Genomic DNA, 24,707 nt, shown 5'->3' with positions numbered 1-24,707 from the left:
GGGTCCCCAAACGCCCCCCATGGGACCCCCCCCATGTCCCCAGTCAGGCCCCCCACACTTGGGGACCCCCCCCTGTACCCCCAGATGGGCTCTGTGGGGTTTGGGGGACCCCCAGATGGGTTCTGTGGGGTTTTGGGGATCCCCTGTGCCCCCCAGATGGGCTCTGTGGGGTTTTGGGGACCCCCTGTCCCCCAGATGGGGTACGACGGGCTGTTTTTGGGGTGTTTTTGGGGTGTTTTTGGGGTGTTTTTGGGGGGTTTTGGGGGTTTTTGGGGTTTGGGGGACCCCCTGACCCCCTGTCCCCCCAGATGGGGTACGATGGGCTGTTTTGGGGTGTTTCGGGGTGGTTTTGGGTGGTTTTTGGGGTGTTTTGGGGACCCCCTGACCCCCTGTCCCCCCAGATGGGGTACGACAGGCTATTTTTGGGGTGTTTTTGGGTGGGTTTTGGGGTGTTTTGGGGACCCCCTGACCCCCTGTCCCCCCAGATGGGGTACGACGGGCTGTTTTTGGGGTGTTTTGGGGTGGTTTTGGGTGGTGTTTTGGGGACCCGCTGACCCCCTGTCCCCCCAGATGGGGTACGACGGGCTGTTTTTGGGGTGTTTTTGGGGTGTTTTGGGGGTGTTTTGGGGGTGTTTTGGGGGTTTTTGGGGTTTGGGGGACCCCCTGACCCCCTGTCCCCCCAGATGGGGTACGATGGGCTGTTTTTGGGTGGTTTTTGGGGTGTTTTGGGGTTTGGGGGACCCCCTGTCCCCCCAGATGGGGTACGATGGGCTGTTTTGGGGTGTTTCGGGGTGGTTTTGGGTGGTTTTTGGGGTGTTTTGGGGGTTTTGGGGACCCCCTGACCCCCTGTCCCCCCAGATGGGGTACGACGGGCTATTTTTGGGGTGTTTTTGGGTGGGTTTTGGGGTGTTTTGGGGACCCCCTGACCCCCTGTCCCCCCAGATGGGGTACGATGGGCTGTTTTTGGGGCGCGTGGACCACCAGGACAAGCGGCAGCGGCTGCAGCGCCGGGAGCTGGAGCTGATCTGGAGGGGCAGCGAGAGCCTGGAGCCCCCCCGGGCTGACATCTTCACTGGTGACCCCCCAAAACTGCCCTGGGACCCCCAAACTGACCCTGGGACCCCCCAAACTGACCCTGGGACCCCCCAAAACTGACCCTGGAACCCCCCAAAACTGCCCTGGGACCCCCCAAACTGACCCTGGGACCCCCAAATCACCCCAGGGACCCCCTGAAACTGCCCCTGGGACCCCCCAAACTGACCCTGGGACCCCCAAAACTACCCTGGGACCCCCCAAACCTCCCCGTCCCCCCCCCTGTGGCCAGTGACCCCTCAGGACCCCCAAAGCCCCCTGTCCCCAGCCCCTCCCTCCTGTCCCCACCGTGTCACTCCTGCTGTCCCCAACCCCTCCCTGCCACTCCCACCATGTCCCCATGTGTGTCCCCAACCCCTCGCTCCTGTCCCCACTGTGTCACTCCCGCTGTTCCCAGCCCCTCCCTCCTGTCCCCACCGTGTCCCCATGTGTGTCCCCAACCCCTCCCTCCTGTCCCCACTGTGTCACTCCTGGTGTCCCCAACGCCTCCCTCCTGTCCCCACTGTGTCACTCCCGCTGTCCCCAACCCCTCCCTGCCATCCCCACCGTGTCCCCATGTGTGTCCCCTTCCCGTTTCTGCCACTTTGTCCCGTCCCAGCCGTGTGTCCCCTGTGTGTGTCCCCTGTCCATGTCCCCTGTCCCCCCTGTGTGTGTCCCCTGTCCCCTGGCCATGTCCCCTGTCCCCTGTCCATGTCCCCTGTCCCCCCTGTGTGTGTCCCCCATGGCCAGGGAGGTGACACAGCTGTCCCCAGGGACCCTGCCCAATGTGTACAACCCCCCGTCCATGTCCCCTGTCCCCCGTGGCCGGGGAGGTGACACAGTTGTCCCGGCTGTCCCCAGGGACCCTGCCCAACGTGTACAATCCCCTGTGTGTGTCCCCTGTCCCCCGTGGCAGGGGAGGTGACACAGCTGTCCCGGCTGTCCCCAGGGATCCTGCCCAAGGTGTACACCCCCCTGTGTGTGTCCCCTGTCCCCTCTGGCTGTGTCCCCTGTCCCCCGTGGCCGGGGAGGTGACACAGCTGTCCCAGCTGTCCCCAGGGACCCTGCCCAACATGTACAATCCCCCCCAGCTGTGTCCCCTGTCCCCCGTGGCCGGGGAGGTGACACAGCTGTCCCGGCTGTCCCCAGGGATCCTGCCCAATGTGTACAACCCCCCCGTCCATGTCCCCTGTCCATGTCCTGTGTCCCCCTGTCCCCCCTGGCCATGTCCCCTGTCCCTGCTGTCCCCTGTGGCCGGGGAGGTGACACAGCTGTCCCAGCTGTCCCCAGGGATCCTGCCCAAGGTGTACACCCCCCTGTGTGTGTCCCCTGTCCCCTCTGGCTGTGTCCCCTGTGCCCCGTGGCCAGGGAGGTGACACAGCTGTCCCGGCTGTCCCCAGGGACCCTGCCCAACATGTACAACCCCCCCAGCTGTGTCCCCTGTCCCCCCAGGCTGTGTCCCCTGTCCCCCCTGGCCGGGGAGGTGACACAGCTGTCCCTGGTGACACGGCTGTCCCGGCTGTCCCCAGGGACCCTGCCCAACATGTACAACCCCCCCAGCTGTGTCCCCTGTCCCCCGTGGCCGGGGAGGTGACACGGCTGTCCTGGCTGTCCCCAGGGATCCTGTCCAACGTGTACAACCCCCCTGTGTGTGTCCCCTGTCCCCCCTGGCCGGGGAGGTGACACGGCTGTCCCTGGTGACACGGCTGTCCCGGCTGTCCCCAGGGATCCTGCCCAACATGTACAACCCCCCCCCGGGGCTGTGCTGGGACCAGCTCTGCAGTGACCCCCCCGTGGTGGACGGGGACGGCCCCGAGCGCAACGTGGACTCGGTGGTCACCTCCTTCCTGCGGGCGGCGGCCACGCAGGTCCTGGCAGGGCAAAAACGGGGCCGGGACCCCCAGGGGGAGCCCTGAGGGGGTGGGGGTCCCTGGCCACGAGGGTCTCTGTCCCCTCAGGGTGGGATTTCTGGGGGTCCCCGATTGTCCCTGTCCCCCAGGGATGGAATTTCCAGGTGTCTCTGTCCCCTGGGATGGGGGAAAAGGGGGGTCCCTGTCCCCTGGGATGGGGGAAATGAGGTCCCTGTCCCCCCAAGATGGGATTTCTGGGGGTCCCTGTCCCCTGGGATGGGGGAAAAGGGGGTCCCTGTCCCCTGGGGTGGGGGAAATGAGGTCTCTGTCCCCCCAAGATGGGATTTCTGGGGGTCCCTGTCCCCTGGGATGGGAGAAAAGGGGGTCCCTGTACCCTGGGGTGGGATTTGTGGGTGTCCCTGTCCCCTGGGATTGGATTCCCAATTGTCCCTGTCCCCAGGATGGGATTTGTGGGTGTCCCTGTCCCCAGGGATGGGATTTGAGGGTGTCCTTGTCCCCCTGGGATTGGATTTGTGGGTGTCCCTGTCCCCAGGGTGGGATTCCCGGGTGTCCCTGTCCCCCCAAGATGGGATTTCTGGGGGTCCCTGTCACCTGGGATGGGGGGAAAAGGGGGTCCCTGTACCCTGGGGTGGGATTTGAGGGTGTTCCTGTCCCCTGAGATTGGGGAAAAGGGGGTCCCTGTCCCCCAGGGATGGGATTTGAGGGTGTCCTTGTCCCCCTGGGATTGGATTTGTGGGTGTCCCTGTCCTCCAGGAATAGAGGAAAAGGGTGTCCCTGTCCCCAGGATGGAATTTCTGGGTGTCCCTGTCCCCAGGGTGGGATTCCCGGGTGTCCCTGTCCCCCCAAGATGGGATTTCTGGGGGTCCCTGTCACCTGGAATGGGGGGAAAAGGGGGTCCCTGTCCCCTGGGATTGGATTCCCAATTGTCCCTGTCCCCCAGGGTGGGGTTCCCGGGTGTTCCTGTCCCCAGGCTGGGGTTCCCGATTGTCCCTGGGTGTCCCCCTGTGTCCCTGTGTGTCCCGAGCCGTGTTCCCGTCCCCAGGGTGGGGTTCCCGGGTGTCCCCGTGTGTCCCCGTGTGTCCCGAGCCATGTCCCCGTCCCCAGGCTGGGGTTTCTGGGTGTCCCCGTGTGTCCCGAGCCGTGTCCCTGTCCCCAGGCCGGGGTTTCTGGGTGTCCCTGTGTGTCCCGAGCCGTGTCCCCGTCCCCAGGGTGGGGTTCCTGGGTGTCCCCGTGTGTCCCGAGCCGTGTCCCCATCCCCAGGCCGGCGTTTCTGGGTGTCCCCGTGTGTCCCCGTGTGTCCCGAGCCGTGTCCCCGTCCCCAGGCCGGGGTTCCTGGGTGTCCCCGTGTGTCCCGAGCCGTGTCCCCGTCCCCAGGCCGGGGTTCCTGGGTGTCCCCGGGTGTCCCCGTGTGTCCCGAGCCATGTCCCCGTCCCCAGGCCCAGCAGTACCGGACCCGGCACATCCTGATGACGATGGGCTCCGACTTCCACTACGAGAACGCCCACCTGTGGTTCAAGAACCTGGACAAGCTGATCGCCCACGCCAACGCCAGGGTGAGGGGCTGTCACCCCAAAATCCCTGTGTCACCCCAAAATCGGTCACTGTGTCACCCCAAACATCACTGTGTCACCCCAAACCCCCTGTGTCACCCCAAACCCCCTGTGTCACCCCAAAATCACTGTGTCACCCCAAAATCCCTGTGTCACCCCAAAATCCCTGTGTCACCCCAAACATCACTGTCACCCCAAACCCCCTGTCACCCCAAAATCCCTGTGTCACCCCAAAATCAGTCACTGTGTCACCCCAAAATCCCTGTGTCACCCCAAAATCCCTGTGTCACCCCAAACCCCTTGTGTCACCCCGAAACCCCCATGTCACCCCAAACATCACTGTCACCCCAAAATCCCTGTGTCACCCCAAAATCCCTGTGTCACCCCAAAATCGGTCTCTGTCACCCCAAAATCACTGTGTCACCCCAAAATCAGTCTCTGTGTCACCCCAAACCCCCTGTGTCACCCCAAACATCACTGTCACCCCAAAGTCACTGTGTCACCCCAAACCCCGTGTCACCCAAAATCAGTCACTGTGTCACCCCAAAATCATTCACTGTGTCACCCCAAAGTCACTGTGTCACCCCAAAATCAGTCACTGTGTCACCCTAAAATCACTGTGTCACCCCAAAACATCACTGTCACCCCAAACCCCCTGTGTCACCCCAAACCCCCTGTGTCACCCCAAAATCAGTCACTGTGTCACCCCAAAATCAGTCTCTGTGTCACCCCAAACCTCAGTATGTCACCCCAAAATCACTGCATCACCCCAAAATTACTGTGTCACCCCAAACATCACTGCCACCCCAACCCCTTGCTGTCCCCTCGCTGTCCCCTCAGTGTCCCCAATCCCTCGCTGTCCCCTTGATGTCCCCTCAGTGTGCCCTTGGTGTCCCCAACCCCTCTCTGTCCCCCCAAACCCCTCAGTGTCCCATCAGTGTCCCCTCGCTGTCCCCAACCCCTCAGTGTCCCCTCGGTGTCCCCAACCCCTCAGTGTCCCCTCAGCGTCCCCAAACCCTCGCTGTCCCCTCGCTGTCCCCTCAGTGTCCCCTCGCTGTCCCCTTGGTGTGTCCTTGGTGTCCCCAACCCCTCTCTGTCCCCCCAAACCCCTCGGTGTCCCCTCAGTGTCCCCTCTCTGTCCCCTTGCTGTCCCCTCGGTGTGTCCTTGGTGTCCCTAACCCCTCTCTGTCCCCCCAAACCCCTCGGTGTCCCCTGGCTGTCCCCTGGCTGTCCCCAACCCCTCGGTGTCTCCTTGCTGTCCCCTCGCTGTCCCCACAAACCCCTCGCTGTCCCCACAAACCCCTCTCTGTTCCCTCGGTGTCCCCAACCCCTCAATGTCCCCCCAACCCCTCGATGTCCCCTTGCTGTCCCCAACCCCTCTCTGTCCCCTCGCTGTCCCCAACCCCTCTCTGTCCCCTTGGTGTCCCCAACCCCTCGCTGTCCCCTCAGCGTCCCCAACCCCTCTCTGTCCCCTCGGTGTCCCCTCGCTGTCCCCTCAGTGTCCCCTGGCTGTCCCCAACCCCTCTCTGTCCCCAGCAAGCCAACGGCAGCCGCGTCCACGCCCTGTACTCGACCCCCTCCTGTTACCTGTGGGAGCTGAACCGCGCCAACCTCACCTGGTGAGGGGCGGGGCCGGGGGGGCCGGGGGGGACAGACAGACGGATGGAGAGACAGATGGGGGGACAGACGGAGGGACGGACAGACGGATGGAGAGACGGAGGGACGGACAGACGGATGGAGAGACAGACGGAGGGATGGATGGATGGATGGATGGATGATGGATGGATGGGCAGATGGACGGACAGACGGACAGATGGATGGACAGACAGCCGGACAGACTGACAGCTGGACAGACGGATAGACAGGCAGACGGACGGACAGACAGACTGACGGACAGCCAGGCAGACTGATGGACGGCTGGACAGCCAGAGACAGCTGGACAGACAGACAGCTGGACAGACAGACAGCCGGACAGACAGACAGCCAGCAGCCAGGCAGACAGCCGACAGACAGACAGACAGCTGGACAGACACCCAGCCGGACACCCAGCCGGACACCCAGCCAGACAGACAGCCAGACAGACAGCCAGACAGACGGCCGGACAGACAGCCAGACAGACAGACAGCCAGCCAGCCGGACAGACAGACAGCTGGACAGACAGCCGGACAGACAGACAGCCGGACAGAGCCGGACACAGCGGGGCTGTTTCCGTCCCCAGGCCCCTCAAGTCGGACGATTTCCTGCCCTACTCGGATGGGCCCCACCAGTTCTGGAGCGGCTTCTTCAGCAGCCGCCCCGCGCTCAAGGGCTACGAGCGCCTCAGCAGCGGCTTCCTGCAGGTCGGGGGGCAACCGGGACCCCCGGGACTTGGGGGGCAACCAGGACTTCGGGGGCAACAGGGACCCCCGGGACTTGGGGGGACCCCCGGGATTTGGGGGGACATCTGGGGGCAACAGGGACCCCCGGGACTTGGGGAGACCCCCCGGGATTTGGGGGGACCCCCCGGGATTTGGGGGGCAACGGGGACCCCCGGGACTTGGGGAGATCCCCCGGCATTTGGGGGGACCCCCCGGGATTTGGGGGGCAACCGGGACCCCTGGGACTTGGGGGGACCCCCCGGGACTTGGGGAGACCCTCCGGGACTTGGGGAGACATCTGGGGGCAACAGGGACCCCCCGGGACTTGGGGGGACCCCCCTGGGATTTGGGGGGCAATGGGGACCCCCCTGGGATTTGAGAAGACACTGGGGACCCCTCCAGCCTTTGGGGACCCCCCTGGGGCAACAGGGACCTTGCCAGGATTTGGGGACCCCTCCAGGCATTGGGGGGACACCGGGGACCCCTCCAGGATTTGGGGGGCACCACAGACCCCTCCAGGCTTTGGGGACCCCCCCCAGGCTTTGGGGACCCCTCCCAACTTTGGGGGGCACCAGGGACCCCTCCTGGATTTGGGGGGACCTCTCCAGCCTTTGGGAACCCCGCTGGGGACCCTTCCAGGCTTTTGGGGGCACCGGGGTCCCCCCCCGGGACACCTGGGGACCCCCCCAGGCTTTGGGGGGGCCCTGGGGACCCCCTCAGACACCTATCGTGTCCCCCCAGGTCTGCAGCCAGCTGGAAGCCCTGGCCGGGCCCTCGGTCCGGGAGGGTCCCTTTGGCCCTGGGGACAGCTCTGTGCTCCGTGAGTACCTGGGGACACCTGGGGGACAGCTGGGACACACCTGGGACACACCTGGGGGACAGCTGGGACACACCTGGGGACAGCTGGGACACACCTGGGGACACACCTGGGGGACACCTGGGGGACAGCTGGGACACCTGGGGGACCCCCTGAGACCCCCCTTTGTCCCCGAGGCGAGGCGGTGGCCGTGGCCCAGCACCACGACGCGGTGGCCGGCACCGAGCGGCAGCACGTGGCCAACGACTACGCCCGGCAGCTGGCCAAGGGCTGGGAGCGCTGCCAGGTGAGCGCAACACCCACCCGGGGCCATGGGGGGGCTCTGGGGGGGTCACAGGTGGGGCTGGGGGTGACCCAGAGACCCCTCCCCGCTCATAAACCGTGGCTACCGCCCGGCAGGTGCTGGTGGCCAACGCCCTGTCCCTGCTGGGGGACACCAAGGGTCCCTTCGTGTTCTGCAATGCCCTCAACATCAGCGTGTGCCCCCTCAGCGAGACCACCCCTCAGGTGAGCACCCGGGGGGGGTCTGGGGGGGTCTGGGGGTCCCCAGGGCCTGACCCCCCCTGTATGACATCCTGGGGGTCCCCAGGGCCTGACCCCCCCCCCGTGTGACACCCTGGGGGTCCCCAGGACCTGACCCCACCCCATGTGACGCCCCCTCCCCAGTTCTCGGTGCTCCTGTACAACCCCCTGGCCTGGGATGTCACCTGGCCCGTGCGGCTCCCGGTCAGCGGCACCGCCTACGCCGTCAGCGACCCTCAGGGCCGGCCCGTGGCCAGCCAGGTAAGCTCACCTGGACCCGGCAAAGCCTCACCTGTGACCCCTGTGCCCCCTCACTTGTGACCCCCTCACCTGTGGCCCCCTCACCTGTGACCCCCCTCACCTGGACCCCCACCCCAAACCCTCACCTGTCCCACCTGTCCCCTGTGACCCCCCTCACCTGTCCCCCCACCCCAAACCCTCACCTGTCCCACCTGTGACCCCCTCACCTGTGACCTCTGTGACCCCTCACCTGTCCCCACCCCAAACCCTCACCTGTGCCCTCTGTGATCCCTGTGACCCCCTCACCTGTCCCCTCACCCACCGGTCCCCCTGTGACCCCTCCCCTGTCCCCCTCACCTGTCCCCTGTCCCCAGGTGCTCCTGGTGTTGGCTGTGACTTGTCCCCCTCACCTGTCCCCTCACCTGTCCCCAGGTGCTCCCGGTGTTGGCCGTGACCTGTCCCCCTCACCTGTCCCCTGTCCCCCCATGTCCCCTCACCTGTCGGCAGCTGCTGCCGGTGTCCCCCGTGACCTGTCCCCTGTCCCCCTCACCTGTCCCCATGTCCCCTCACCTGTCCGCAGGTGCTGCTGGTGTCCCCCTCACCTGTCCCCTGTCCCCTCACCTGTCCCCCTCACCTGTCCCCATGTCCCCTCCTCACCTGTCGGCAGGTGCTGCCGGTGTCCCCCATGACCTGTCCCCTGTCCCCTCACCTGTCGGCAGGTGCTGCCGGTGTCCCCCGTGACGCGCTGGCTGCGGGGCGGTGCCGGGGGGGCTCCGGGGGAGCTCCTGTTCCAGGCCCGCGTCCCCCCTGTGGGCTTCAGCACCTTCCAGGTGACCCAGCTGAGCCCGGGGGACCCCCGGGACCCCCCCAGGTGGCCCTCGGGGGACCCCGAGCCGCAGATCGAGAACGAGGTGGGGGGACAGCGGGGGGGGACAGGGGACAGGTGAGGGGACATGGGGGGGCACAGGTGAGGGGACATCGAGGGGGGACAGGTGAGGGGACATGGGGGGGGGACAGGTGAGGGAACATCGGGGGGGACAGGGGACAGGTGAGGGGGACAGGTGAGGGGACATGGGGGGGGACAGGTGAGGGGACAGCGGGGGGGGACAGCAGGGGGACAGGTGAGGGGACATGGTGGGGACAGAGGACAGGTGTGGGGACATCGGGAGGACAGGTGAAGGGACAGTGGGGGGGGACAGGGGACAGGTGAGGAGACATCAGGGGAGACGGGGGGCTTGGGGTGAGGGGACATCGGGGGGGACGGGGGATTTGGGGTGGGGGGACAGGTGAGGGTTTGGGGTGTGGAGACAGGTGAGGGTTTGGGGTGAGGGGACAGGTGAGGGGTCACAGAGGGGACAGGTGAGGGTTTGGGGTGGGGGACAGGTGAGGGGTCACAGAGGGGACAGGTGAGGGTTTGGGGTGAGAGGACAGGTGAGGGTTCGGTGTGGGAGGGTGGGGGGACCCCACTGGGCTGGCAGCGTCAGGGGCAGACGAGTCCCAGCTCCCAGTTTAACCAGTTGGGGGTGCCTGGGTGGCCTGGGGAGGGCGGGGCTGACTCACCTGTCCTGCCCCACCTCCCCCAGCACCTGCGGGTCCTGTTTGACCCCTCCACGGGGCACCTGCGCGAGATCCAGAACCTGGCCCAGGGCTTCTCGCTGCCCGTCTTCCAGAGCTTCTACTGGTGAGCCAGGGGGCTTTGGGGGTTTTGGGGGGTGGTCCCAGCTGCGGGGGGGGGGGGTCCCCTGAGCTCACCTGGCCCCCCCAGGTACAACGCCAGCACCGGGGACTCGCAGAGCCCCCAGGCCTCGGGCGCCTACATCTTCCGTCCCAACTCCTCCGCGCCCGTCCCCGTGGCCGAGCGCGCGGCCACGCGCCTCCTCAAGGTGGGCAGGGGTCTCTGGGGGTCGCCGGGGGGGTTTGGGGAGGGGTCTCCCCACGTGGCTGAGCATCCCCTCCCGCCGCAGACGCCGCTGGTGCAGGAGCTGCACCAGAGCTTCTCGGCGTGGTGCTCGCAGGTGCTGCGGCTGCGCCCGGGGCAGCCCTACCTGGAGCTGGAGTGGACCGTGGGGCCCATCCCCGTCAGGTGAGTCTTGGGGAGGGGTCTGGGGACCCCCTCCCCCTCCCAGAGCTCCTCTGGGGACCCCTCCCCACGCCCGGGGGGTGACGGCTGTGCCCCACGCAGGGACGGGCTGGGCAAGGAGATCATCAGCCGCTTCCAGACGCCGCTGCGCACCAACGGCCGCTTCTACACCGACTCCAACGGGCGCCAGGTGCTGGAGCGCAGGTGAGGGGGCTCAGGTGACCCCCGGGACCCCCCTCGAGGGGCTCAGGTGACCCCCAGGACCCCCCCCAGGGGCTCAGGTGACCCCTGAGACACCCCCCCAGGGGCTCAGGTGACCCCTGAGACCCCCCCCCAGGGGCTCAGGTGACCCCCGGGACCCCCCCAGGGGCTCAGGTGACCCCTGAGACCCCCCCCCAGGGGCTCAGGTGACCCCCCCCAGGGACTCAGGTGACCCCCAGGACCCCCCTCGAGGGGCTCAGGTGACCCCCGGGACCCCCCCAAGGGGTTCAGGTGACCCCCACAGGGGACTCAGGTGACCCCTGGGACCCCCCCAGGGGCTCAGGTGACCCCCCCCCAGGGACTCAGGTGACCCCCAGGACCCCCCTCGAGGGGCTCAGGTGACCCCGGAGACCCCTCCCCAGGGGCTCAGGTGACCCTCCCAGGGGGCTCAGGTGACCCCCGAGACCTCCCCAAGGGGTTCAGGTGACCCCTGGGACCCCCCCAAGGGGTTCAGGTGACCCCCGTGACCCCCCCGGGCCCCCCCAGGCGTGACCACCGCCCCACCTGGAACCTGAGCCAGAGCGAGCCCGTGGCCGGGAATTATTACCCAGTGACCACCCGGATCTTCATCAAGGTACCAGGGCTGGACACACCTGGGGCGCACCTGGGGCGCACCTGGGGCACACCTGGGACACACCTGGGACACACCTGGACACACCTGGGACACACGTAGGTACACCTAAACACACCTGGGGACACCTGGACACACTTGGGACACCCCTGGGTACACCTGGGCCACATCCGAAAATACCTGGGGCACACCTGGGTCACACCTGGGGCACACCTGGGACACACCTGGGTCACACCTGGGTCACACCTGGGTCACACCTGGGCACACCTGGGACACACCTGGGCACACTTGGGGCACACTTGGGGCACACCTGGGGACACAGCTGGAGCACACCTGGACACACCTGGTCACACTTGTCCCCCCCGGCAGGATCAGAAGGTGCAGCTGACGGTGCTCACTGATCGCTCGCAGGGCGGCAGCAGCGTCACGGACGGGTCCCTGGAGCTGATGGTGAGCGGGCGGGGCACACCTGGGAGGGGCCGGGACTCACCTGGGAGGGGATGGGACTCACCTGAGCAGGGAGGGACTCACCTGGGAGGGGATGGGACTCACCTGGGAGGGGATGGGACTCATCTGGGAGGGGCCAGGACTCACCTAGGAGGGGATGGGACTCACCTGGGAGGGTCAGAACTCACTGGGCAGGTCAGGACTCACCTGGGTAGGGCCAGGACTCACCTAGGAGGGACCAGGACTCACCTGGGCAGGGTCAGGACTCACCTGGGCGGGGCAGGACTCACCTGGGCGGGGCAGGACTCACCTGGGAGGGGCCAGGACTCACCTGGGCAGGGCCAGGACTCACCTGGGCAGGGTCAGGACTCACCTGTGCCCCCCCAGGTGCACCGGAGGCTCCTCCAGGACGATAACCGGGGGCTCGGGGAGCCGCTGGACGAGCCAGGTGAGGCCGGGCAGGGCCTGGTGGTGCGGGGCCGGCACCGGCTGCTGCTGGACACGCCCGCGGCCACCGCGGCGCAGCGGCCACTGGCCCAGGAGATGGTGACACCCCCGTACCTGGTGCTGGCACCCGGACAGGGACCTCACCTGCGCCAGGTGAGCGGGGACGGGATGTGGGGGTACCTGAGACAGGTGTGTGGGGTTACCTGAGACAGGTGTGTGGGGGTACCTGAGCCAGGTGTGTGGTGTTACCTGTGCCAGGTGTGTGGGGGTACCTGTGCCAGGTGTGTGGGGTTACCTGTGCCAGGTGTGTGGGGTTACCTGTGCCAGGTGTGTGGGGTCACCTGTGTCAGGTGTGTGCTGTTACCTGAGCCAGGTGTGTGATGTTACCTGTGCCAGATGTGTGGGGTTACCTGTGCCAGGTGTGTGATGTTACCTGTGCCAGGTGTGTGGGGTTACCTGTGCCAGGTGTGTGGGGTCAGCTGTGCCAGGTGTGTGGGGTTACCTGTGCCAGGTGTGAGGAGTTTGGGGTTACCTGTGCCAGGTGTGTGGGGTTACCTGTGCCAGGTGTGAGGAGTTTGGGGTTACCTGTGCCAGGTGTGTGTGTGGGGGTACCTGAGACAGGTGAGTGGGGAGGGGTCTCCTGTCTCATGTAATTGGGGAGGGGTCTCCTGGCTGACCCAGGTAAGTGGGGAGGGGTCTCCAGGTGATTGGTGAGGGGTCTCTAGGCTCAGGTAATTGAGGAGGGGTCTCCAGGTATTTGAGGAGGGGTCTCCAGGCTGACCCAGGTGACTGAGGAGGGGTCTCCAGGTATTTGAGGAGGGGTCTCTGACGGTTCCCCGCAGTTCTCGGGGCTGCGGCGGGCGCTGCCCCCCTGGCTGCAGCTGCTGTCGGTGGAGCCGAGGGGGGCCGGGACCCTCCTGCTGCGCCTGGAGCAGCTCCTGGAGCGCCACAACGGCTCCGGCCCGGTCAGCGTGGACGTGACGGTCAGCGCGGGGTCCTGGGGTGGGCAGGGGTCCCTAGGGTCAGTGCAGGGGGCTGGGGGCGGCACCGGGGCTCCTGGGGTGGGTATGGGGGTCTGGGGTCATCCCTGGGGGTCCTGGGGTCAGCACGGGGGGCTGGGGTCGGCACGGGGGGTCCTGGGGTCAGCACGGGGGGCTGGGGGCCGCACCGGGGCTCCTGGGGTGGGTATGGGGGTCCTGGGGTCATCCCTGGGGGTCCTGGGGTCAGCACTGGGGGCTGGGGTCAGCATGGGGGGCTGGGGTGGGCTTGGGGTCATCCCTGGGGGTCCCGGTTCTGTTCTGGGGGGCTTGGGGCCACCACTGGGGGTCCTGGTCCTGATTTGGGGGATTTGGGGTCACCACCGGGGGGTCCCAACCCCATTTTGGGGGTCTTGGGGTTGTTCCCGGGGTGCCCGTGCCTCGCTCTGGGGTGGGGCTGGGGGGTCTCCGCCGGCTCCCCGCGGCCTGGGGAATCTGGGGGCGGCTCTGGGGGGTCTCTGACGGCCCTACCGCCCCCAGACCCTTTTCTCAGCCTTCACCATCACCTCTCTGCGGGAGATGGCCCTGGGGGGCGACATCCCTCTGCACAGCGTGTCCCGCCTGCTCTGGAACACACCCACAGGTTCCGGGGGCTGGGGGGGATTTGGGGAGGGGTCCCAGGGGTCGCAGGACCCCCTCCTCACCTTCCCGCCCCCCCAGGGACCCCCAAACCGCAGCGGGCGCCCCGGCTGGACCCACGGCGCGTGCAGCTGGAGCCGATGGAGATCCGCACCTTCCTGGCCTCGGTGCGGTACGGGGGTCCCCAGGGGGGTCCCCAGGGGGGCTGGGGGCTTCCCGAGCCCACCCCCCACCCCTGCTGAAAGTTGATTAAAGCCCCCCGAGGTTTCTGTTCAGCCGAGCTTTAATTGGGGGCAGCCGGGGGGGTCTCGTGGGAGTAACGGCAGTGCTCGCCCTGGGGACAGCAGCCCTGGGGGGTGACACAAGGGGGGGCTGGGAGCTGCCCCAGAACCCCCACTCTGTGCCAAAACCCCCTCCCCAAATTTACAAAGACCCTCCCAAACCCCCTCCCCAAATTCCCAACCCCGCTCCCCTTATTCCCAAGCCCCTTCCCCAAATTCCCAAGCCCCCTCCTCACTCCCAGCCCCGTTTTTATTCCTGACCCCCCCCTTTTATTCCCCCAAAATCTCCCTTTGATTCCCGACCCGCCCCCTTTTATCCCCCCCGCGCGTTTTGGGGACCTCCTGCGGATTTTGGGGACCCTCCCCCAGATTTGGGACCTGCCCCCCCAGCTTTGGGACCCCCTGCGGATTTTGGGGACCCCCCCAGCTTTGGGACCCCCTGCGGATTTTGGGGACCCCCTCCCAGCTTTGGGACCCCCTGCAGATTTTGGGACCCCCTGTGGATTTCGGGGACCCCCTGCGGATTTCGGGGACCCCTCCCCAGCTTTGGGACCCCCTGGGGATTCTGGGGACCCCCTGGGGATTTTGGGGACCCCCTGCGGATTTTGGGGACCCCTGCCCAGCTTTGGGACCCCCTGGGGATTTTGGGGACCCCCCCAGCTTTGGGACCCCCTGCAGATTTCGGGGACCCCCTGTGGATTTTGGGGACCCGCCCCAGCTCTGGGACCCCTGCCCAGCTTTGGGACCCCCTACGGATTTTGGGGACCCCCTGGGGATTTCGGGGACCCCCTGGGGATTTTGGGGACCCCCCGCGGATTTCGGGGACTCCCCCCCAGCTTTGGGACCCCCCGCGGATTTTGGGGACCCCCCTGGGGATTTCGGGGACCCCTCCCCAGGTTTGGGACCCCCCGCGGATTTTGGGGACCCCCCGGGGATTTCGGGGACCCCCTGGGGATTTCGGGGACCCCCGCCCACCTCCTTGAAGCGCTTGCAGGGGAATCGTTTGAGCGTGGCCCCGTCCGGGCGCTGCCCTCGCTTGTTCTGGAGCCGTTCACGCTTCTCCTGCAGGGAGGGAGCGACGCCCCCCCTGGGAAATCCGGGAATGAGCCGGGACCCCCCGCCCAGGGAAGGAGACCCCCCCTCAATTCAGCCCCCCCGGCTCTCACCCTGCCTTGGCCCTGGCCTTGGGACCCCAAAAAGCTTCGGGGTTCTCGGGGAACCTCTTCAAGCCGCGCTTGCGGGAGCTGGGGTTGGCGTCCTCGTGGAGGGCGAAGGAGGCCTGGAGCCTGGCGGGGGGGCAAAGAGGAGGGCTCGGGGGGGTTTTGGGGAGGGCTCGGGGGGGTTTTGGGGGTCTCCCCATCACGGGGGGGGTCCCTACGTGGGCTCCACCGAGAGGATCCGGGCGGCCGGGCTGGACTCCGGGAGCCGCTCGAGCTTCACCGGGTGGAGCTTGGCCTGGGGGGGGAAAGAAAGGATGGGAAAAAAGGAGCCCCATGCGTGGGGAGGGGTCCCAGGGGGGTCCCAGGGGTGTCCCCGGGGGGTCCCAGGGGGTCCCTGAGCCCCCTCCTCACCCAGCAGCGCATGATGTCCCAGAGCGCGGCCGGCGGCGCGTCCGTCTTGACGGCGTTGCGGCAGGCGTGGGACAGCGAGACGCGGAATCCGGCGTGCAGCAGGGCTGACCTGGGGACAGCGGGATCTGGGGGGTCTAGGGGTCTCTGAGGGGGTCTGGGGGGTCTCTGAGGGGGTTTGGGGGGGTCCCTGAGGGGGTCTGGGGGTCCCTGAGGGGGTCTGGGGGGGGGGTCTGGGGGGTCCTGGAGGGGCTCCGGGGGTCTCTGAGGGGGTTTGGGGGTCCCTAGAGGGGTCTGGAGGTCCCTGAGGTGCTCCCTGAGGGGGTCTGGGGGTCCATGGCGGGGTCTGGGGGTCCCTGAGGGGGTCTCTGAGGGGGTCTGGGGGTCTCTGAGGGGGTCTGGGGGTCTTAGAGAGCATCTGGGGGACCCTGAGGGGGCTTGGGGGGGTCCCTGAGGGGGTCTGGGGGTCCCTGAAGGGGCGCTAGGGGTCCCTGCAGGGGTCTGGGGGTCCCAGGAGGTGTTTGGGTGTCCCAGGAGGGGTCTGGGGGTCCCAGGAGGTGTTTGGGGGTCCCAGGGGGGGTTTAGGGGTCCCAGGAGGGGTCTTGGGGAGTTTAGGGGTCCCGGGGGGGTTTGGGGGTCCCAGGGGGGTCCCAGGGGTGGTTTAGGGGTCCCGGGGGGTTTGGGGGTCCCAGGGGGGTCCCGGGGGGGTCCCGGGGGGTCCGGGGGTCGCACCGGAGCTGCAGCAGGGACGGGGTGTTGCTGTGGATGGTGCTGCTCAGCCCGTCCAGGGTGTAGTACAGGGGGACATCGCTCAGCTCCTGCCGCACAACAGCCCACGCTCACAGCCGGCCCCACTCGGGGTACCCGTGTTTGGGGGGTACCCCCCTTTGGGGTGTGCCCCGGCTTGGGGTGTACCCACCTTTGGGGTGTACCCGTGTTTGGGGTGTACCCCGCCTTGGGGTGTACCCCGCCTTGGGGTGTACCCACCTTTGGGGTGTACCCATGTTGGGGGTGTACCCCGCCTTGGGGTGTACCCACCTTTGGGGTGTACCCATGTTGGGGGTGTACCCATGTTGGGGGTGTACCCCGCCTTGGGGTGTACCCACCTTTGGGGTGTACCCATGTTGGGGGTGTACCCGTGTTTGGGGTGTACCCACCTTTGGGGTGTACCCATGTTGGGGGTGTACCCATGTTGGGGGTGTACCCCGCCTTGGGGTGTACCCCCCTTTGGGGTGTACCCATGTTGGGGGTGTACCCCGCCTTGGGGTGTACCCCCCTTTGGGGTGTACCCATGTTGGGGGTGTACCCCGCCTTGGGGTGTACCCACCTTTGGGGTGTACCCATGTTGGGGGTGTACCCATGTTGGGGGTGTACCCCGCCTTGGGGTGTACCCCCCTTTGGGGTGTACCCATGTTGGGGGTGTACCCATGTTGGGGGTGTACCCCCCTTTGGGGTGTACCCCCCTTTGGGGTGTACCCATGTTGGGGGTGTACCCCGCCTTGGGGTGTACCCACCTTTGGGGTGTACCCATGTTGGGGGTGTACCCATGTTGGGGGTGTACCCCGCCTTGGGGTGTACCCACCTTTGGGGTGTACCCATGTTGGGGGTGTACCCGTGTTTGGGGTGTACCCAGGCTTGGGGTGTACCCACTTTTAGGGTGTCCCCAGGTTCAGGGTGTCCCCCAGTTTTTCCCCCCATTTGGGGTGTCCCCCAGTTTCGGGGTGTCCCCCAGTTTGTCCCCCCTTTCGGGGTGTCCCCAGGTTCGGGGGGTGTCCTCACATTTGGGGTGTCCCAGTTTTGGGGTGTCCCCCAGTTTGTCCCCACATTTGGGGTATCCCCCACTTCTGGGGTGTCCGCCAGTTTAGGATGTCCCCACATTTGGGGTGTCCCCAGTTTGTCCCCATGTTTGGGGTGTCCCAGTTTGGGGTGTCCCAGTTTGGGGGTGTTCCCCTTTGGGGTGTCCTGGTTTGGGGTGTCCCCCTTTGGGGTTTCCCCGTTTGGGGTGTCCCGTTTTTGGGGTGTCCCAGTTTTGGGGTGTCCCAGTTTTGGGGTGTCCCGGTTTCAGGGTGTCCCGGTTTCGGGGTGTCCCGGTTTCGGGGTGTCCCATTTTTGGGGTGTCCCGTTTTTGGGGTGTTCCAGTTTTGGGGTGTCCTGGTTTCAGGGTATCCCGGTTTCGGGGTATCCCGTTTTTGGGGTGTCCCGTTTTTGGGGTGTCCCGGTTTCGGGGTGTCACCTCTGCGATGACGCTCAGCACCCCCCGCAGCCGCTGCTCGCTTCCGAAGCGCCCGGGGCTCCTCTCCAGCGCCGCCAGGACGCTCCCCACGAAGGCGGCGTCGTGCAGGGGCTCTGCCCACACCGGGCCCCCCACCTTGGAGGGGAAAAAGAGGGGGTTCAGGGCCGGGTTTGGGGGTCCCCAGCCCGGGGTTGGGGGGCTTTGGGTGGGGAGGGGGCTGCACCTGGTGCCGGTGCTGGCAGAACTCGCACGAGGGACCCACGGGCGGCCCCGTGGCTGCGCTGTACCTGAACCTGAGCGGGGGAAACGCGCTGAGAGCACCCCAAAACCGTCCAGGGGGGGCTCGGGGACCCCCAAAACCCTCCTGTGTCCCCCCAAAACCCCTCCTGTGACCCCCAAAACCCCTCGGAGACCCCCCCAAACCCCTCCTGTGTCCCCCCAAACCCCTCCTGTGTCCCCCCCAAACCCCTCTGGGGACCCCCAAACCCCTCCTGTGACCCCCCAAATCCCTCGGGGACCCTCCAAACCCCTCCTGTGTCCCCCCAAGCCCCTCCTGTGTCCCCCCAAGCCCCTCCTGTGTCCCCCCAAACCCCTCAGGGACCCCCCAAACCCCTCCTGTGTCCCCCCAAGCCCCTCCTGTGTCCCCCCAAACCCCTCGGGGGACCCCCAAACCCCTCTGTGTCCCCCCAAGCCATACCCGCTGCCGTGGCTCGTGGCCCTGCCCAGGCGCTGCAGGTGGTGCGAGCCGCAGCCCAGGCAGTGAAACACCAGCGCCTGTTTGCTGGGGAGGGGGCGAAAAACAGGCTCAGGGGGGGCTCATAGACCCCCAAAACCCCCCCAAAACCCCCCCAGAACGCACCTGGCCGAGGCTTTGACCTTGGCCTGGCCGGTGAAGACCCTGACGAAGACGCGCACGTAGAAGTCGGCACTGACGGAGAGCAGCGGCTCCACGAAGCGCTGGTAGCAGTTGGCGCGCAGGTCCAGGCTGTGCAGGACGATCCGCAGCGCCTGCGGGGCACGGGGGGCTGTGGGACCCCCGCCCGCATCGGGGGGACCCCCCCGGGGACCCCCAAATCTCTCCGGGAAACCCAAACCCCTCGGGGACACCCAAACTCCTCAGGGACCCATCAAACCCCTCCTGGGACCCCCCGAACTCCTCAGGGACATCCCAAACCCCCGGGGACCCATCAAACCCCCCTGGGATCCCACCCAAACCCCCTGGCGACACCCCAAACCCCACCTGTGTCCCCCCACACCCCCCGGGTACCCCCCAAACCCCTCGGGGACCCCCCAAACCCCCCTAGGATCCCCCAAACCCTTCCTGTGTCCCCCCAAACCCCTCCTGTGACCCCCCAAACCCCTCAGGGACCCCCCAAACCCCACCTGTGACCCCCCCAAACCCCTCCTGTGTCCCCCCAAACCCCTCCTGTGACCCCCCAAACCCCTCCTGTGACCCCCCAAACCCCTCCTGTGTCCCCCAAACCCCGCCTGTGTCCCCCCAAACCCCGCCTGTGTCCCCCCAAACCCCGCCTGTGTCCCCCCAAACCCCTCCTGTGACCCCCCAAACCCCTCAGGGACCCCCCAAACCCCTCCTGTGTCCCCCAAACCCCGCCTGTGTCCCCCCAAACCCCGCCTGTGTCCCCCCAAACCCCTCCTGTGACCTCCCAAACCCCTCCTGTGACCCCCAAACCCCCCCTATGACCCCCCAAACCCCCCCTGTGTCCCCCAAACCCCTCCTGTGTCCCCCCAAACCCCTCCTGTGTCCCCCCAAACCCCTCCTGTGTCCTCCCAAACCCCTCCTGTGTCCCCCCAAACCCCTCCTGTGTCCTCCCAAACCCCTACTGTGACCCCCCAAACCCCTCCTGTGTCCCCCCAGACCCCCCGGGGACCCCCCAGACCCTGCACTGACCATCTCGTGGCAGAACTTGCCCTTGAGGGACACGGAGCCGTATTTGCTGTAGCAGGTCTCAGCGCTGTTCCCGGCCATCACCGCCATGTCCGTGCACGTCACACACAGCAAGCCTGCGAATCCGGGGTTCAGGGGGTCCCCCGGGGGGTTTGGGGGGTCCCTAAGGGGTTTCGGGGGTCCCCGAGGAGTTTGGGGTATCCCAAGGGGGTCCCAGCAGAGTTTGGGGGGGTTCCAGGGTTGTTTGGGGGGGGTCCCCGGGGGGTTTGGGGGGGACACAGGAGCTGTTTGGGGTTCCCAGGAAGGGTTTGGGGGTTCCCAGGAAGGTTTTGGGGGGTCCCAGGGGTGTTCGGGGGTCCCAGGGAGTTTTGGGGTCCCCCCAGGCTCACCCCCCTCGCTGACCGCCTGCACGGCGGCGTCCAGGAAGGGCGCGGGGCTCCCGTAGGGGTCGAGGTCGATGACGTCGAACGGTTCCCGCTCGGCCTTGCTCTGGTACATCAGAGCCCTGGGGGGCAGCGGGGGTCCCCAGGACCCCCACGGGACCCTCAGCACCCCAGGGAGACCCCCACCCACCCAGCTGGGCCTGGGGACCCCTCCCCACCCCCCAGCTGGGCCTGGGGACCCCTCCCCACCTCGGGACCCCTCCCCACCATCCCAGATTGGCCTCAGGACCCCTCCCCACCCCCTCAGCTCAGCCTCAGGACCCTTCCCCACCCCCCATTGAGACCCCCTCCCCACCCCCCAGCTCATCCTGGGGACCCCTCCCCACCCCCCACAGCTCAGCCTCAGGACCCCTCCCCACCTCAGGACTCCTCCCCACCTCAGGACCCCTCCCCACCTCGGGACCCCTCCCCACCCCCCAGCTCGGCCTCAGGACCCCTCCCCACCCCCTCAGCTCGGCCTCAGGACCCCTCCCCACCTCGGGACCCCTCCCCACCGCTGCTCTCGGGACAGGATGGTCCCCACAGCGTTGTGGGGACCCCCAGAGCGGGCGGGAGGCGCCCCCTCCCCACTTTGGGGTTTTTGGGGGGCAGGAGGCGCCCCCTCCCCACTTTGGGGTTTTTGGGGGGCGGGAGGCGCCCCCTCCCCGCTCCGGGGGGGTTTCTGTGGGTGGGGGGTTACCTGGCGTCGGCCAGGCGCGGGGTCACGAGCCCCCCGACCCCGTTGAGGGCGACGTTGCGGGCGATGAGCGCGGCCGCGCGCGGGGAGCGGTCCCCGGCCACCACGGCCGCCAGCCCCGGCACCTCCCGGGCAAAGCGCACCGAGCGCAGCCCCGAGGCTGCCAGCGCCTCCAGCACACGCAGCCCACCCTGAGGGGACAGGGAGGGGTCAGGGACCCCCCCGGGACCCCCCCAGGGACCCCCCCAGGGACCCCCAGTGCTCCCAGTTCCCACCATCCAATTCCCAGTTCCATTCCCAGTTCCCATTCCCAGTCCCTCCCCATCCCTCCCAGTCCCATTCCCAGTCCCTCAGTCCATCTCAATTCCCGTTATCCCATTCCCAGTCTCCCCCACTTCGTCCCAGTCCCATTCCCAGTCCCTCCCATTCCCTCCCAGTCCCCCCAGTCCCATTCCCAGTCCCCCCAGTGCCCCCAGTGCCCCCAGTCCCATTCCCAGTGCCCCCAGTCCCATTCCCAGTGCCCCCAGTCCCATTCCCAGTGCTCCCAGTCCCATTCCCAGTCCCCCCCAGTTCCCGTTATCCCATTCCCAGTCCCATTCCCAGTCCCATTCCCAGTCCCCCCCAGTCCCCCCCAGTCCCTCCCAGTCCCCCCAGTCCCATTCCCAGTCCCCCCAGTGCCCCCAGTGCCCCCAGTCCCCCCCAGTCCCCCCCCAGTCCCTCCCAGTCCCCCCCAGTCCCATTCCCAGTCCCTCCCAGTCCCATTCCCAGTCCCTCCCAGTCCCATTCCCAGTCCCCCCAGTGCCCCCAGTCCCTCCCAGTCCCCCCCAGTCCCATTCCCAGTCCCTCCCAGTCCCTCCCAGTCCCCCCAGTGCCCCCAGTCCCATTCCCAGTCCCCCCCAGTCCCATTCCCAGTCGCCCCAGTGCCCCCAGTCCCTCCCAGTCCCCCCAATCCCCCCAGTCCCATTCCCAGTCCCAGTCCCCCCCAGTCCCCCCCAGTCCCATTCCCAGTCCCATTCCCAGTCCCCCCCAGTCCCATTCCCAGTCCCCCCCAGTCCCATTCCCAGTCCCCCCCAGTCCCCGCTCACCTCGCAGATCTCTCCGGGCCGTGCCGTCCGTGGGGTCTCGGGGGGGTTTTGGGGGCTCCCCCCCGGCTCCTCCTCCCCCGGGAGCAGCACTGGGGAGAGGAGGGGGATGGGGGACCCCGAAATGAGGGGGGGAGGGGAGGGGGACAGCGACCCCCGGGATGGGGGGAGGGGCTGCGGGACCCCCGGGATGGGGTTTGGGGTGGGGGAGGGGGCTGCGGAACCCCGGGGATGGGGGGAGGGGCTGCGGGACCCCGAAAATGGGGTCTGGGGGGGGAGGGGAGGGGAACAGGGACCCCCCCGGGGATGGGGTTTGGGGTGGGGGATGGGAACAGGGACCCCCCGGGGATGGGGGGAGGGAACAGGGACCCCTGGAATGGGGTCTGGAGGGGGGAGGGGGCTGTGGGACCCCCCAGGGATGGGCTTTGGGGTGGGGGAGGGGAACAGGGACCCCCCCCCCCCAGGGATGGGGGACCCCCCCCAGACCCCTCCGTACCCCGAATTCCTTTGGGGCGCAGCTGGAGCCGAGCGAATTCCGTCAGCACGGCGCAGCTGGGGGGGGCGGGGGGCGTCAGGAACCCCCCGAGGACGGGGTGACACCCCAAAATAACCCCCCTGAGACCCCACGGGGCCCCCCAAAACCCCCCCTGAGACCCCCCGGGGCAGCCCTGAGACCCCCAGAGACCCCCCAAACCCTCCCTGAGACCCCCTGGGGGCAGCCCTGAGACCCCCCGGGGCAGCCCTGAGACCCCCAGAGACCCCAGAGCCCCCCCTGAGACCCTCTGGGGGCAGCCCTGAGACCCCCCAGGGCAGCCCTGACACCCCCAGAGCTCCCCAAAACCCCCTGAGACCCCCCGGGGCCCCCCAAAACCCCCCCTGGGACCCCCCCTGAGACCCCCAAACCCCCCTTGAGACCCCCAAATCCCCCCTGAGACCCCCCGGGGCCCCCCCAAACCCCCCCGAGACCCCCTTCGGGCAGCCCTGAGACCCCCAGCGCTCCCCAAAACCCCCCCTGAGACCCCCTGGAGGCAGCCCTGAGATCCCCAGAGACCCCAGAGCCCCCCAAAACCCCCCTGAGACCCCCCGGGGGCAGCCCAGAGCCCCCCAAAGCCCCCCAAAACCTGCCCTGAGACCACCCGGGGGCAGCCCAGAGCCCCCCCAGAGACCCCCAGAGACACCCAGGATCATCCCAGAGCTCCCCCAGAGCCCCCCAAAACCCGCCCTGAGACCCCCAGGGTCATCCCTGAGCCCCCCCAGAGACCCCCAGAATCATCCCAGGACCCCCCAAAACCCCCCAGGATCATCCCAGAACTCCCCCAAAGCCCCCCAAGATCATCCCAGAGACCCCCAGAACCCCCCCAGAACGCCCCCAAAACCCCCCAGAGCCCCCCAGAACCCCCCAAACCCTCCCGTGACACCTCCGAGCCCCCCCCCAGTTCCCCCGAGCCCCCCCGTTTCCCCCGGTCCCCCCCCCGGTTCTCCGGTCCCCCCTCGTTTCCCCGCTCCCCCCCAGCCCCCCCGTTCCCCCCCCGGTTCCCCCCGGTCCCCCCAGCTCCCCCAGTCCCCCCCGGTTCTCCCGTTTCCCCCCCGGTTCCCCGGTTCTCCCGGTCCCCTCCAGCCCCCCGGTTCCCCCCGGTTCCCCCCGACCCTCCCCCGGTTCCCCCCCGCTTCTCCCGTTCCCCCCCCGGGTTCCCCGGTTCTCCCGAGCCTCCCCCAGCCCCCCGGTCCCCCCCCCCCCCCCGTTCCGGTCCCCTCGGTTCCCCCCGTTCCCCCCCGGTTCTCCCGGCTCTCCCCGGTCCCCCCAGCCCCCCCGGTCCCCCCCCCCCCCGGTCCCCCCGTTCCGGTCCCCCCGGTTCCCCCCGGTTCTCACGTCAGGTCCCGGTTGAATTCCTGCACCGGGTTATAAAACACCTCGTTACCCCCGGGGAAGGCGATGGTGGCGCTGCCCTCGGTGATCAGCGTCTCCCCGGCCCCGGGGGGGTCCCCGGAGCTCCGGGGGGGTCCCGGTGACCCCCCCGGTGACCCCCCCGGGACCCCCGGGACCTCCGGGACCCCCGGGGATCCCCCCGAGCCGTTCGGGGAAGCTCCGTCCATGCCGGGGGGAACCGGGGGGGCTCTGTAGAGGCTCCTGAGCGCGACAGCTGTTGGGGGGGGTCCCGGGGGTGTCACGGGGGGGTCCCGGGGGGGGGTCCCGGTGGTACCGGAGCGGATTTTGGGGTGAAAACGGCGCGGTTTGGGTTCGGCCCCGGAGGGCGGGAAAAGGGGGAGGAGACCCCCAGGGAAAGAGGAGGAAGAGGCGGGGATGAGCTCCACGGGGGTGGAGGGGGAGGGGATCCCCCGGTGAGAACGGGGAGACCCCTCCCCAAACCGGGACCGAGCCCCCCCCCCAACCCCCCCCCAGCACGTGGCGCGGGGCAAGGCCGGGGGGGCTAAACCCCGCCCCCAGCGGGTTCCGCCCCGGTGTCCCCCCACTCCCCCCGTCTCCTCCGGTCCCCCCCGGTGTCGTCCCCCCCCCCGGTGCCCCCCCCCACTCACCCGCGCGCGCCGCCCCGCGCATCCCCCGCGCCGCCCCTCACATGGGCGCCGCCATGTTGCGCCGGTCACGTGACGCCGGCGGCCGCGCAGGGTCCGAATACCTCCGGCCGCCGCTCACAAACGCGATCCCGCG

At 68.1% G+C, this 24,707-nt stretch overlaps 2 protein-coding genes across 12 annotated transcripts in view; one reads left to right on the top strand and one right to left on the bottom strand.

The window, feature by feature from the left end:
- The window catches only part of MAN2B1 (mannosidase alpha class 2B member 1), a 20,550-nt gene extending 6,425 nt beyond the window's left edge, over positions 1-14,125 (top strand). The window contains exons 5-24 of one of the 11 annotated variants that reach the window (XM_086871467.1): positions 943-1,075; positions 2,797-2,939; positions 4,379-4,495; positions 6,029-6,111; positions 6,711-6,831; positions 7,591-7,669; positions 7,843-7,952; positions 8,066-8,173; positions 8,333-8,449; positions 9,148-9,339; positions 10,012-10,109; positions 10,194-10,311; positions 10,393-10,511; positions 10,611-10,712; positions 11,256-11,343; positions 11,710-11,790; positions 12,175-12,387; positions 13,077-13,217; positions 13,752-13,854; positions 13,932-14,125. In XM_086871467.1, the coding sequence (XP_086727593.1) occupies positions 943-1,075; positions 2,797-2,939; positions 4,379-4,495; positions 6,029-6,111; positions 6,711-6,831; positions 7,591-7,669; positions 7,843-7,952; positions 8,066-8,173; positions 8,333-8,449; positions 9,148-9,339; positions 10,012-10,109; positions 10,194-10,311; positions 10,393-10,511; positions 10,611-10,712; positions 11,256-11,343; positions 11,710-11,790; positions 12,175-12,387; positions 13,077-13,217; positions 13,752-13,854; positions 13,932-14,092 (2,427 nt within the window). In that variant the 3' untranslated portion in view covers positions 14,093-14,125. Of the gene's footprint in view, positions 1-942; positions 1,076-2,796; positions 2,940-4,378; positions 4,496-6,028; positions 6,112-6,710; positions 6,832-7,590; positions 7,670-7,842; positions 7,953-8,065; positions 8,174-8,296; positions 8,450-9,147; positions 9,340-10,011; positions 10,110-10,193; positions 10,312-10,392; positions 10,512-10,610; positions 10,713-11,255; positions 11,344-11,709; positions 11,791-12,174; positions 12,388-13,076; positions 13,218-13,751; positions 13,855-13,931 lie in introns of all 11 variants that reach the window. The other 10 variants (XM_086871468.1, XM_086871470.1, XM_086871471.1 and 7 more) reach the window with 10 other exon arrangements.
- On the bottom strand, positions 14,116-24,707 carry TRMT1 (tRNA methyltransferase 1). The gene is made up of 17 exons (XM_086871478.1): positions 24,575-24,707; positions 23,910-24,180; positions 22,536-22,591; positions 22,043-22,131; positions 20,961-21,148; positions 20,228-20,343; positions 19,842-19,954; positions 18,792-18,940; positions 18,630-18,713; positions 18,156-18,225; positions 17,933-18,067; positions 16,432-16,517; positions 15,703-15,811; positions 15,510-15,586; positions 15,298-15,417; positions 15,107-15,218; positions 14,116-14,199 (listed from the first exon to the last, which is right to left on the bottom strand). The coding sequence occupies exons 1-17, from the start codon at positions 24,594-24,596 to the stop codon at positions 14,134-14,136; spliced, it is 1,863 nt and encodes a 620-aa protein (XP_086727604.1). The 5' UTR covers positions 24,597-24,707; the 3' UTR covers positions 14,116-14,133.

Source organism: Cyanistes caeruleus, chromosome 35, assembly GCF_971803275.1.
Source record: "Cyanistes caeruleus chromosome 35, bCyaCae1.hap1.1, whole genome shotgun sequence".
NCBI classification, from domain to species: Eukaryota; Metazoa; Chordata; class Aves; order Passeriformes; family Paridae; genus Cyanistes; species Cyanistes caeruleus.
The sequence above is the reverse complement of the archived record's forward strand: the minus strand, read 5'-3'. Positions and strand labels throughout refer to the sequence as shown.

Bases quoted from the DNA above. Each gene is read 5' to 3' on its own strand.
- TRMT1 (XM_086871478.1), bottom strand. From the start codon at position 24,596: ATGCGCGGGGCGGCGCGCGCGG. The intron at 20,344-20,960 runs GTAACCCCCCAC...GCTGCCCCCCAG, and splicing joins CCGCGCCTGGCCGACGCCAG to GGCTCTGATGTACCAGAGCA. The intron at 18,714-18,791 runs GTGCGTTCTGGG...CCCCCTCCCCAG, and splicing joins AAGGTCAAAGCCTCGGCCAG to CAAACAGGCGCTGGTGTTTC.